The following is a 13,936-nucleotide window of genomic DNA, read 5'->3' on the forward strand; positions in this document are numbered from 1 at the left end:
AAGTTCAAATTTGAAGAAATGATTGAAAAACAGTATTTAGGTTGCCAGAAGTCTGAGCATAAATGTTTGACCTGGCTTGTGAACTAACCCTGAGAATTGGTTGAATCTTGAAATAGAAGATGGAGAACAAATGTTCCATCGATTTGCGAATAACCAACGAATATAACTCTTATATTTTTCACTAATTCTTTAGCACTTGAGCTGTCCAAAGCCCATAATCCATGTAATGCATCACTTGGCAATGAACAGTTGATGTAACTCTGGGATGTTTTCCGAAGACCACTATGTTGTCCCATGCAAAGAAAATTTCTAGAGAAATAACTTCCAGAAAGTTCAGTCACGAAGTTGGATAATGGTAGCACCAAGGAAATTTCCAAGCTTTTAAGAAAACTGTTTCTAACTTCCAAAAGAAATTAAAATCAGGAGCCTTCCAGATGTACGAAATCAAACCACTAAATTAACAAATAGACCAACTTTAATTCATTCTCCTAATTAGCTCATTGATGTAATTCTCGCGGTTGCCAGCATCTCCACCTTCAACATAGTGGTTTCTCTTCTTCTTCAGACCACCCAATGGTGCCTTGAGCTTAAAGGGCCAGAGGAAGTTGTTGGCCTCCTTAAAATGAGGTCCCACAGTCATTATCTCATGGATGAGATCTTCCACACAGATGATACCTAACTTGCCCAAAGCCTGCGACCCGTTAAAAAACAACTATGCTTAGTAAATGTTCAGCACCAACATGAAACTCTGTAAATGCAAAAAGATACAGACCTGCTCAACGATTTCATTGTCAGTCAAAGCAACTCTCTGCTTGTTCAACTTCCCATAACCTCTTTTGTAAATCAATTCCCTCACACTCTTGAGATTAGGGTATCTAGAAGCATTCATGACTGAGAAATAAGACATGGCAAGCATATAAAACTATTAAAAGAGAAAGCTAGGAAGCAGGAAAGGCAAAAGATACCCGTAAGTCACATAAGGTTCAACCAGGTGAAGCATGTTCATTGTTGCCTTATTCACTTTAAGAAAAACACCATTGAAAATCTGCAATGGATTCAAATTTTATTTATTTATTAGAAGAAAATATCAAAAAGTTCTCCCTAGAGTGTTAGAAAGAAAGACCCACATGACAAAGCAGCATCATACCAAAACATGCAAGTTTGACAATAAGTTCACAACCACTACCACACTAACTTCAATTTTGAGTTACACTATCAAATGACAAGATGACCAAGTTTCAACAACTTTAAACCATACAAGCTACACACTCTAATCTAATTTTAGACCAAAAAATTTTTTTTTCTCAAACACAAGCACCTGAATATTGACATTAAAATATCAAAAGAGCAAGGTTATTTCAACCAGATATCTTAACACACATCTGACCACTCAACGGGAAATTCACTTCATTAACACACAACATACATACAAGGAAAAGTAGGGAATTGATTCTCATTACCCATATTGCTCTTAGTTTTCGAAAATATTTGGTAAGCTACCTGTCTCAACCGCAAGAGCTGCAGAATCTTTCTTGTCCTTGGATGCATGGCATTGATACTGCAAACAAACATTCACAATATGTTACCATTTAGAATTTAGATTCATAAACCAATGAAATGTCATAATAAATACATACCCACGAATTCGAATAATAAACAAAAGCTTAGCTTCAGGATCGACATAGAATCCTCCTTTCAACTTCGCCTCCCGCTTCAATTGAATCAACTCTTTTTCCTGACAGTTACAAACCACATAATACAATTCAAATGATTTTTGGATTTGATAAAAAACAAATTTACATAAATCCAAAAAGAACAGAAGACTCACCTGAGCCTCATACTCCTTTGCATATTGCTTAGCCCTAGCGTAAATCAGCTTGCGGTTCTCGACTCTCTTCTTCTTTGCAGCTAAAAGCTCTTGCTTTTTGGCAAGCTCCCACTCTTCATTCCTCTTCTTCTTCTTCAAGAGTGACTCAGGAATCAGAGCCTTAACTTCCTCACCCATCTCTTGTCAAAATTATATCAAACAAAAACCAATCAGGAAACAAATTCTACATATCTAACAGTCCTAGAAGAAAAATATAAACACAAAAGAGTGAAACAATCAAATGGGTTATATTAATCAAGCTTATTACTGAATAAAAACTAGGAAATCTAAGTAAGAAGAAGGACACATTTTTTCTAATAGGCAATTATTTTTACAAAAATGGAAACTGAGCTTGTACCATGTCATTTCAAGGACTGATAAACCAAAATCAATGCATGTACGAATAAATCATTAATAAAATTTAAGAAAATCACAAATAACCAGTGGAGGATTTACATGGTATCGTGGGGTGCCATGGACATCCCAAAAATTGAAAAACAAAAAAAAAATTTAAAGAAAATTTTGTGCTGGACACCCCAAAATTTTCTTTTGAATACCATTTTCATGTATAAAGTCGATAAATCGTAGCAAGTGTTTTACATGTGTTATAAGTGAACACCCCACAAAAATCTTGGATCCTCAACAGCAAATAACCAATGAAAATACAGGTTTTTGCAAAGAAATGTTGTTCCGTTCTTACAGTTTTCAGCAAAGAAACTAAAAGGGATTCGGTTTGCCAGAAAAAGTAGCGGAGGGCATACCTAGAACTGTGGATCGGATACGGCAGAGCTAAAGGCGATGTTAGGGTTTGTGCAAATCTTATAATCTAACAAATATATCGATTTTTAGACTCTAGGGTTTTTAGGCGTCAGTCAAGCTTCTTTTTTAGGGTTGGGTCTCCATGATCCAACTCAAAAATCCTCTTTTGTGGCCCAATTACTTGTGGACAGATCTAAATTTAGGGTTGACATGATCCAACCCAAAATCGCATCAAAACCAACAGAAAAGAGGCAAAAAGAGATCCGTATAAGATCGGAATATTGAACCCGATGTGAATCAACCACGCACCTTCTGAACTGGAGTCACACGCTCTACCATTCCGCCAGGGACCAGATTGATGTGTGCGTTAATCTCTATATATATTTTTTAATGTTTTTCGTCATCTCCTTTCGGTAAAAAAAAAACAAAAAAGGAGAACAAAAGACACCGCTTGAAATGTCCTTTCTAATTACTCTTTCCTATTGCATCTTTTCGCTTTAGATGCATCTTCGTAATCTTAAAACTAATGTTATCAAATTGTTTACTGGATCTGTGTGAAATTATTGGAGGATCAATGTTCCCACAAAGATAAAAGGATATCTTTCTTATATTAATGTAAAGTCAAATTACATAATAAACAAAGTCTTTTGTCTAATCATATCGATTACATTTATATATATATATATATATATATATATATATCTCTACAAATATAAGGGAAAAATGCATTTATTATCAATAATTAACCAACAGTCGCATAATTTATTAATAAAATGTCTAAATTTTTAATTTCAGTAATTATGATTTAAATTATGATAATTTTAAATATAAAAGAAATCGAATGATTAAAATATTGATTCAAATATAATATAATTTTATGTAAAAGTAAATTATAAATTTGGTTATCCAACAATTAGAAATTGTAGAGGTTACAATTATATAAAACTTATTACATTATTTTTCATATTTAATGATTGTATTCTAAATAAAAAATACATATGTCTATCATTAAATCAAATGTTTAGTTCCTAATTTTTTATTTAATTTATCCTTTTTGCTTGACCCAAAATTGAGTATGTCCAAAATATAAGTAGCTGTAGATAGAGATAGATAGCTCTTAAATGGCTCTGTTGGGGCTGAATCTTTGAGTGGTGTTGGCCTCTTAGAAACCGTGTGCCTCAGTTTTGTTTATTGGTTTTGGTTTGTTCAATTATAGCAGCCAACGGCACATGCCATTCATGTTCATTGCAAATAATGGACCGACCTTATCACATGATAATATATAAGATTAACATATTAAATATCATTAATTAATAATGTCATGATTAGTAATCAAATTACCCCTAAAATTTGAGTATCTTTGGGTCATCCCTTTTGATGGTGATCTTTAAACATTTTTGCCTATGGCATTTTTCTTTTCTTTTTTTCCTTTCACTAACGGGAACATTGTTGGATTTTTAGGCTTAAGAGAACAACAAAACCGAAATAATGTAAATAATAACTAATGTATGATAATTGATGAATACATATAAATGTCAGTGTGAATTTAACTTGATATGAAATTCGAACTTATTAATTTATGTAGTCACTCTTAAAAGATGTTATCTAATATATTTTGAGTTTAAATTTCAATATTTATGTCTCTTTATTTTATTTGTAATCTCTTCTATAATAACAAATTTAAAAATTTTTCCGAACGATGAATCTAGAAGAATTTTTTCATAGGTGCATACTTATAATAAATATAAAAATTTAAAATGATGTATTACTATATTATTACAATATTTCATGATAAGTTCTCATATTTTAAAAAGAGGGTTAAATATAAAAATGACTCATGAACTGTATACTTTTTATTTGTTTGATACCTAAAACAATAAAACTGTTAGATTAATACCTAAACTTTTAATTTATTATCATGTTGGTATCTGAGACTAACACCGTTAGTCAACTTTATTGATATGACATTAACATTTAACAAGATACTAATACGTCTAAAAAAAATTTAATCAACGTTGCATAATCAATGTTACATCAGTATCAAAAGAAAATTAAAAAAAACATCTAAAAAATTTTAAAATTTCTAAAAATATTTTAAATTTTTTTTAAAATTTTTAAAAATTAAAAAAATTAAAAAAATTATATATTTTTTAAAATTATAAAAACTTTTTAAAAATTATAAAAAATTTGAAAATTTCTAAAAATTTTAAAATTTCAACAAAAATTCAAATCAATTCTTAAAAATTATAAAAAATTTTCAAAAAATATTAAAAATTATTTTAAAAATTATAAAAAAATTCTAAAAATATTTGAAAATTTAAAAAAAATTTAAGAAAGTTTAAAATTTATAAAAATATTAAAAATATAAAATATTTTTAAAAATTATAAAAATTATGATAATTTTTAAAATTCCAAAATTCTAAAAAATTAATAAAAATTAAATTTTCTTAAAGTTTATAAAATCTAAAAAACTTTAAAACTAAAAATTAAAAAAAAATTAAAATTTTTAAAATTTAAAAATAAATTCTAAAATTTTTTTTAAATTGTTTGAAAAATTAAATAATTTTAAAATTTTAAAACATTCTAAAATTTTTTTAAAAATCTAAAGAATAGAAAATTTTAAAATTTTAATAAAATTCCACACAAATTTAAAAATTCAAGAAATTTATATAAAATTTATAATTTTAAGATTCAAAAAGTATGAAAAAATTTCAAATTGTTTTAAAATTTTTTTATTTCAACTATTTTAAAATTTTTGTGAGGTTTTTTTTTTTATTTAAGAAATTTTTATTTTTATTAAAATATTCATTTTTTATTTTTTTAAAAATTTTTGAATTTTTTAAACTTTGAGACTTTTGGAAAATTTTAAAGTTTCCTTCATTTTTTAAGAATTATTTTAGATTTTTTTAATTTTAAATAATTTTTTTGAAATTTTAATTTTTTTTATTTTTTATAATTAAAAACTTACACTTTTATATTTTTTAAAATTTTTTTGAATTTTGAATTTTCTTTTTGAAAATTTTTAGAAAATTTCTTTTAATAATGATGTAATAGTGATGATGTGGCATTAATTGCACATTTTATTACATGTGTTAATATCTTATTAGTTATTAATGTCATGTTAGTAAAGTTGACTAACGGAATACCAATGTTACAACAAAATGAAAGTTCCTGAAACAATTTAACAATTTTATTTATTTAGGTATCAAATTGATAGAAAATATAAATTTAATGATCATTTTTATATTTAATCCTAAAAAAACATAGTTGCATCATTATTAATTGTATCAAATACATATTTTTATTTAACTAAACAATCATTCAACAAAGAATTAACAATGACTTTATCAATTTTATTGACATAAAAAATGTTCAAAAAAAATTTAATTTTTAGGATATCCAAAAAAAAATTTTCTTCAAAATTTTTTGTTTCAAGTCTTTGAAGGTGGCCATTAACTTTAAGCCATAGATCTATCTATGCTCTTTTGTAAAAAAAAAAAAAAAAAAATGGTATGGAGAACTTGTTTTCCATTTGATAGAACAATGACACGTACATTTTATCTATGTGCACATACATATCTACAGTATACATGGCTTATACCATTATTAAATCATTCCTAACTTTGGCTTAATACTAATTCATAAGTACCTTTTAAAAGGAGATAGACTACTATTTAGAGTTTAGAGTTAATACTCTAACCCTAAAGGTTATTATCACTAGTGATCTCACTTTAAACGTGATCCTTTATCATTAACATCAAACGATCCCAAGAACCTCCTAAAGACAAAGTTGATGACTATTTGCATCACCATGCATACAAAGTATGCGTAATACTTCAATTTAGATCCTTCTATTAAAAAAAAAAAAACTGAACTTAAACGACTTTAACATTTCGTTTGGTAAGAAAAAAAGAAAGATAAAAGAAATTGAATCTAATGATTTGAGTTACCTAACAAAAAGTGTTATTTTATAATTCTATCATGAAATTAAAATATTTTTCTTCATTTTTATTTTTAAACGGAGTTGGACCGACACCTTATTTTGAAATAAACTTCATTATCATGCCTACCTTTTTCTTCCATTTTTTGTGAGATTTATTGATAATAAGACTCCTAAATTTAGAAGCAACAAATGCTAGTAAGTAATCGGTTGGGAAATTGGCTGGTCCGTGGAGGGATATGCTTGCCCTAAAACCTAAGCAAAAATTTAGAACGAGTTAAGGAATTGATAAGAGGAGTGTCAACTAGGCATAGGTACTTGGCAGGTCACATGCCCATATCTCTCTCTTTCATGTGGCCCTTACTGCAAACCTACCTTCTCTGTCTCTATTGGGCTATGGTGGATGCAACAAACAAATATATATATATATATATATATATACATACATTTAACAAAATAGGTCATAATTGAAAATAAAATGTAGTGAATTTTTTTACTACATTGCACTTTTTATTTTTCATCGGATTCATATAATATTTTATTGCTCATGAAATTAATATATTAGATACATATATTAATAAATCATAAAAATAAAAAATATTTGTTCATGTATCATATGGATATACAAAGGGACAAAGTACTTAATTATCACTTTTATTACTAGCTTTGCTTTCAAAAGATTATACAAAACAAATATACTCTATTAAAATTTTACCTTCTCAAAAAATAAATAGAAGTACAATTTAGATGAAAATCAATTCTACCTTATGTATAATATCGTATTCCGAATTCTATATAATATGATATATTTTTAAATAATATTAAACAAAATTTTAAATTGAATTGGGCTAAAAAAAAATAGATTTTATCCAAAATTATTTTGTTGTTTTTGTTTTTTAAATCTCTTTAATTATATGATGGAAGAAACTATTACCGTCATAGTTATATTTTATGAATGAACTTCTTAAATTCAATAAATAAAATCATATACACAACAAGATATGAATTCTCTCGGCATGCATTCAAATGAAACACAAATCCGACTCCAATATAACAAAAAAATTGGACAAATTTCTTGACTCACCACCCGTATTCACATGATTCAAGGGTAAACAAGTCATTCGAAAAAAGGACATTTCCGTCAATCTAAATGCCTCCGAAAATAATAAAAAAAAAACATAAAAATACACCGAAAACAAAATCAAACGGCATCGAAGAACGGCAAGGGAGGGAACCAATATCAACCGTCCGATCTCACAATTAAACCCTCATTTCTTCTCTTCCCCCCAGATCATTTCCCGTCCCTCGCTCTCTTTCTCTCTCTGATCCTCCAATCTTTCCCCACTCGCACTTGCCCCCCGTAAGCCCCAATCTCCAGATCTTTATTTTTCTTATTTATAAAGTTAATTTATTTTTTGCTTACCATTTATTGACTTTCGCAGGAATTAAAAATTTTAAAAAATGAGGGAAATCCTTCACATTCAGGGCGGGCAATGCGGGAACCAGATCGGATCCAAGTTCTGGGAAGTGGTCTGCGACGAGCACGGCATCGACCCTGCCGGACGTTACACCTGAAACTCCGATCTGCAATTGGAGCGCGTGAATGTTTACTACAATGAGGCTTCTTGTGGAAAGTTTGTCCACGCGCCGTGCTCATGGATCTTGAGCCGGGGACTATGGATAGTGTGAGAACTGGACCTTATGGACAGACCTTTAGGCCCGATAACTTTGTGTTTGGGCAATCTGGAGCTGGTAATAATTGGGCTAAGGGGCAGTACACTGAAGGAGCTGAGGTTATTGATGCTGTTCTCGATGTTGTTAGAAAGGAAGCTGAGAATTGTGACTGTCTCCAAGGTATCAATTTTTTGTTAGATTTTTTAACCTTTTTTCCCTTTTAATATTGATGCTTTAAGTGACAATTTAATTTCTGTAGATAACTAGATATTATACACCGTTGGTTGAATTTATAGATGTTTAGAGGCCGGTTTATGTCCCTTTAATTAAAACAAAATCAAAATTGAATTAGTATTATGTTAGAATATTCAACGTAAACAACTTTGGCAATGGATAAAATGACAATGCAAATGAAAGTTGCTTTGTAGATCTTGGTGTTAAAGGCAAATTTTGAACGCTAAAGATTCCACTGTTTTTTTTTTTTTTTTTTAATTTTTTGATAGGGATTATGGTGGGTATTTCTTGTTTCTTTATTTTTTTTTTTTTTGGGTTTTTAGTTACATATTTATTTGTTTGTCTGAATAGGATTTCAAGTTTGCCACTCTCTGGGTGGAGGAACTGGTTCTGGTATGGGCTCCTTGTTGATATCAAAGATCAGAGAAGAATACCCGGATAGAATGTTGCTCACTTTTTCTGTCTTCCCATCACCAAAAGTTTCGGGTACGGTGGTTGAGCCATACAATGCCACCCTTTCTGTTCATCAGCTTGTTGAGAATGCTGATGAGTGCATGGTGTTGGACAATGAGGCTTTGTATGATATCTGTTTCAGGATTCTGAAGTTAACTACTCCTAGCTGTGCGTTTCTATTGTTTGTCTTGATCCTAATAAATGATTGCCTACAATTTTGTAGTACAAAAATTAGTTAATTTTGTTAGTGTGCTATCTTGTATTAGTTCCATTAAATTTCAGCACAAAACTTGACAAGTAGCTAATTTATAGAGTAACTTTGTGGAATGTGTTTCAGTTGAATTGTTTTGCAGTCTGTGCCTAAAGTTTTAATCTAGTCATAGTTTTATTGTCTGGTTTGCATTCTAAAAGATAATGGAATCTCACATCTTACTGGAATAGGTGATGATATCAAATGGTATTGAAGGGAAAAAGGAGACTTATATTAGTCCCCTGATTTGGGTATCTTGTGTGCCTCAAGTTGTTCCTATATGGTGCACAAAAACAGAGGATGCTCTTGGCTGAGTATTCCTATTCTTTTGATACATATCAATTGGTCTACTTAATTCTTTTAGTTTTTTTTTAAAGAAAAAGCAATTTAAATTCCTTCTTTTAACTCATAAACAGGGATTAGTTAAGAATTCTGGGTTTTCTAATCTGGAAAGTACTTTGGGTGCTTTCCCATGCTACATTGCTACAAGGTTAAAGCTGAAGTAAATTTCTTTTGTTGATTGTAACAGTTGGTTATCTGAAACATCTGATCTCTGCAACCATGAGCGGTGTCACATGCTGCCTTAGGTTCCCTGGCCAGCTCAACTCTGACCTTCGAAAACTTGCAGTGAACCTCATTCCTTTCCCCCGTCTTCACTTCTTTATGGTTGGATTTGCTCCCCTCACCTCAAGGGGAGCTCAGCAGTATTGTACTCTAACTGTCCCAGAACTAACCCAGCAGATGTGGGATGCTAAGAACATGATGTGTGCTGCAGACCCACGTCATGGTCGCTACCTTACAGCCTCAGCCATGTTCAGGGGCAAGATGAGCACCAAAGAGGTTGATGAGTAAATGATTAATGTCCAAAACAAGAACTCTTCATACTTTGTCGAGTGGATTCCAAACAATGTGAAGTCCAGTGTTTGTGATATTCCTCCTCGGGGCCTTTCTATTTCATCTACCTTCATTGGTAACTCAACCTCCATTCAGGAGATGTTCAGGAGAGTGAGCGAGCAATTCACAGCTATGTTCAGGAGGAAGGCTTTCTTGCACTGGTACACCGGGGAAGGAATGGATGAAATGGAGTTCACTGAGGCTGTGAGCAACATGAATGACCTTGTATCTGAATATCAGCAGTACCAGGATGCAACAGCTGAGGAGGAACTCGAATATGAGGATGAGGAGGAAGGTGTTACTGAGATGTGAGAGATCTATATGCTGCTTTATATTGTGCGATGTGGTAATGCCTTGTTATACTGCTTGAGAGTTGAAAAGTGGTGATTTTCTGCTAGTTTGAGTATTTAAATATGTGAAAAGCTGTTTGTGTTTTTCTTTTATGTTTGAAATTCTTGCCCTGCTGTTCTATTCTTTTTCTATAATGAAAATTAGTATTATTTTGAGTTATGTATATAAATACAGCCTTAGACACCTTAGCAAATCATGCATTACCTAGTGCAGTAGATAAGTTTTGGGTTGAGGAATGTCTAGACATGATTGCCCATATTGTTCATGCAGATTGTAAGTGAGATGGTGTATTTGTTCCATTTAAAATATTAAAATTTATGTTTTTATATTGTATTTTATATAAAAATTGTATATCATAATTTGTATTGACACAAAAATATACAATACAATTTTTTAGTTTTGTTAAATTTATTTGTAGCTATTGTTAAACTTTTAAACTATTACTTTCATGTGTTTTTTTTTCATATCTTGTTCATCTTGTCATGTTTAAAATTGTTAGGTTTTGTAACCTTGAATTAGATTGTCAGGTCTTGTAACCTTGAATTATGAATGAATTTTTTTTTTTTAAATTTTTTCAAAAACTAATACTATTAAGACACTTGTTAACATTTCCCATTACTTGTTATATTAATTTTTTTAATATACAATAAACGGGTATACAATCTTGTTAAGTATTAATATTAATTTTGTTCTTGGAATTTAAAAATTTTCAAATGAATAAAATAATTTTTTTAATTATAAAGGTAAAATACTATAAACTTAAATAATAAAATTCATTCCTATAAGTTATTAAGATAATGTTTGATGTATAAGATAATTGGTAGGATAAGTTAATAATAATTTTATATCTTATTTGGTTTGTATAAAAAAAAGGAATGATATTGTAAGGAGGATTAATCATTCTCTTGGTATAAGATGATTTAATTCTCAAAATGAAGAGAATTATTATTAACATATGAGATTAAACTTATGTATTTTTAAAATAATTTAAATTGTATAAAATTTGAAAAAGAATAATTTTAATTAATAAATAAATTTATCATATTCTAATTTTTGCATATAAAAAATAAAATAAGATGATATTATAACATTATTTTATTCTATTTCATTTTATTTTTTTACCAAACACATTTCAGAACTATTTTATTACGTTCCAAATGTTTTTGCAAACAACCTTCAAATTTGGGATTAAGGGTCGTTTGGGAATTCGATTAGGCTCTCATCACATTGAAAAGTGCTTTTAATGACTGGTCTTTTCTAATCGGACTGTTAAGTGGATCTAAAACGATTAATCAAAACCCCTGTCCAACAGCTGGTAATGGGCCAGTTTGCAAAATACTCTATAAGATGTGGCCCACTTTGTTCTCCCTACTGGTATGTTCTTTTTCGTTAGCCGCTTCTACTTCTTCTGTTGCAAAACCCCACTCTGAAACCCGAACCGACTGTCCCCTGTCAAATTCAGGATTTCGAAACGATATTTTTACTATTCAATATACAAATCCTTTTTTTTTCAGTGCAAAAAAATGTCAAAGAAGAAGCCAAATATGAGAAATCAGATGGACGCCGCGAATGACCACCGATTTAACATAAGGAATATTATGAAGGATATTGAGTTTCTGGGTATTTATCCCCCTCTATTTCCTTCTAATTTTGCCGTTTCGTTTCGTTTCGTTTCATTTTTGTTGTTGTTGTTGTTGGTGTTCTTTTAAATTCTCTGATTTGCTTGAATTGAGTAGATTTTGTTTCTAAAGTTCTGCCGTGAAGTTACATGATTTTGCTGAAAGCTTTTCAATGCATTCTAACGTGTTGGTTCCATGAATAAGAATGAAAATTCCACTGTTGCTGCTTATACTTTACTGCAACAATGGCTAAATATGTATATTGGTTCTGAAATTTGAGCATCTTGTGCTTAATAATGATATATTAAATACTATATACTGCTTAGGCTTCCGAGTAGTAGTTTTGGGTATGTGAAACCTGTAGGCTGTAGCTAAACAGGTTTTTGTTGGACAGTTTTAGGGTGTGGGCTCTTATACCTCAAATTTTGGTGAAATGCTTCGAGTTCTTGGAATATTTTTTAAATAGTTAAAATGTTTAGGATTTATGCCTGCTGCCCGGAAATTATATTGAACTTGAAACATATATTTCTCGAATTAATTTGAGATCAAATATTCATAGCTCCATGTGTGAAATGATCATGCTATAATTAAACAATTTCCCCCTCCCTTCCCAATTATGGATTATCATTTGCAATGTAGTAATATAGTGGTTTTGTTGTTGTTTATATTTTGCTGATTTAGGATCCTCGTACATGACATGGAAGGAGAGGAAAGAGATGGAGAATAGGAAGGTGGTTTCTATGGGTGGAAGGTAAGAACTTTTGTATGCAAAAAAGATACAAATTGAATCCTTAGTTTAACATATTTAGTTCATGCAATCACCTTAAAAGGTGGCATTCCGCAAGTTTAAGATTCAAATCTCACTATCTGCAATTCCTTCCCTTATCTCTAAGCTGTTAAAAAAAAAAAGGGTATACAAGCTCTGATGAAAGCACAGTGATTAAGATTTTAAATTTTATAATATTAACTTTTAGTTGCCTGGATACAGCCACCTAAGAAGCAGAGATTACCCTTAAGTGTAGCTAGGGTGGTCATGAAGAAACAAAAGGAAAGAGAAGATAAAATGCTAAAAGAGGTGATTTATTTTCATCACCTTCTGACCATAATTCTTTTAGCTGTTACAAAATTTATTGTGGTTCATTAACCTTTTATTTCCTTTTTTTTTTCCTTTAGAATATGTTTCTCGGCCGATTTAGAGGGAAGCTTGGTGGTGGTGTTAAAAGATCAGCAGACAAGCGGAGGCCTGAGGAGAGGGTTCTGAAGTCAAGTGAAGGTCATTTTAAAAATGGTGTACTTGATGTGAAGCATTTGTTTCGTAAGGCTTCTGCTAATGACAAGGACTTTGATGGACATGCGGTTAATAATGCAAAAAATAAAAAGGGAAGTGTTAAAAAGAATAAAGGAAAGAAGAAAAGTGGTGGCCGGGGTGGTGGTGGCACGAAGCGCCATTGAATGAAACATCTAATCTAAGAAGATTCACCCCCTTGGCAATGCCAGTTTTGGATATTTGAAACTGATAGAATAGCCCTTTTTTGGGCATTGACAAATTGTCACAGTTGGCCTATGTTCTATTATTGTATGCTAAAGCTGTTTTCAGTTTCAAGGCCCTCAAGTATGCAGAGAGCACAACTACATAGCTGCTTGACAAATATAGGAACGACCAGTAAATTTGATAGGAGATTGAGTCTTGATGATTTGTTTGCATAATTTGTTCACAACCTGGTGTTGGTTATTCTGCATATGAAATCTTTCGCTCTCCTCTTTTATGTTTATTCTTTGTTCCCACTTCAAGCATTGCTTAAAATTTTACAAAATTTGTAAATGCTTCATTCCTATGCAAAATGTCTCCAGGCTTGTATTCCATGATATACGTTTCAACAAGCCTTTTTAGAAAT

The 13,936-nt window shown here is 30.6% G+C and overlaps 2 protein-coding genes and 1 pseudogene across 4 annotated transcripts; 2 read left to right on the forward strand and 1 right to left on the reverse strand.

The window, feature by feature from the left end:
• Window positions 1–322: 322 nt before the first annotated feature.
• LOC111301199 (large ribosomal subunit protein uL30y-like) lies at window positions 323–2,786 on the reverse strand. 2 transcript variants are annotated; one of them, XM_022896691.2, is made up of 7 exons: window positions 2,629–2,785; window positions 1,829–2,007; window positions 1,638–1,735; window positions 1,501–1,558; window positions 966–1,045; window positions 773–875; window positions 323–691 (listed from the first exon to the last, which is right to left on the reverse strand). In XM_022896691.2, exons 2-7 carry the CDS (start codon window positions 2,003–2,005, stop codon window positions 476–478), a joined length of 732 nt encoding a protein of 243 aa, XP_022752426.2. In that variant the 5' UTR covers window positions 2,006–2,007; window positions 2,629–2,785; the 3' UTR covers window positions 323–475. The 2 variants fall into 2 exon arrangements, with proteins under 2 accessions (XP_022752426.2, XP_022752427.2); XM_022896692.2 differs by lacking the exon at window positions 966–1,045 and having other exon boundaries at window positions 773–891; window positions 1,461–1,558; window positions 2,629–2,786.
• Window positions 2,787–7,570: 4,784 nt separating this feature from the next.
• LOC111301200 (tubulin beta-6 chain-like) lies at window positions 7,571–10,106 on the forward strand (annotated as a pseudogene). Its single transcript, XR_016328246.1, has 4 exons — window positions 7,571–7,926; window positions 8,009–8,420; window positions 8,826–9,095; window positions 9,707–10,106. The product of XR_016328246.1 is annotated as a tubulin beta-6 chain-like (transcript).
• Window positions 10,107–11,713: 1,607 nt separating this feature from the next.
• On the forward strand, window positions 11,714–13,813 carry LOC111301202 (uncharacterized). Its single transcript, XM_089744245.1, has 5 exons — window positions 11,714–11,796; window positions 11,937–12,042; window positions 12,723–12,785; window positions 13,016–13,116; window positions 13,215–13,813. Exons 1-5 carry the CDS (start codon window positions 11,770–11,772, stop codon window positions 13,491–13,493), a joined length of 576 nt encoding a protein of 191 aa, XP_089600371.1. The 5' UTR covers window positions 11,714–11,769; the 3' UTR covers window positions 13,494–13,813.
• The last annotated feature ends 123 nt before the right edge of the window (window positions 13,814–13,936 follow it).

The sequence above is a fragment of the Durio zibethinus genome, chromosome 15 (genome assembly GCF_047325235.1).
Source record: "Durio zibethinus cultivar Kanyao isolate XHJ-2024 chromosome 15, ASM4732523v1, whole genome shotgun sequence".
Lineage (NCBI taxonomy): Eukaryota > Viridiplantae > Streptophyta > Magnoliopsida > Malvales > Malvaceae > Durio > Durio zibethinus.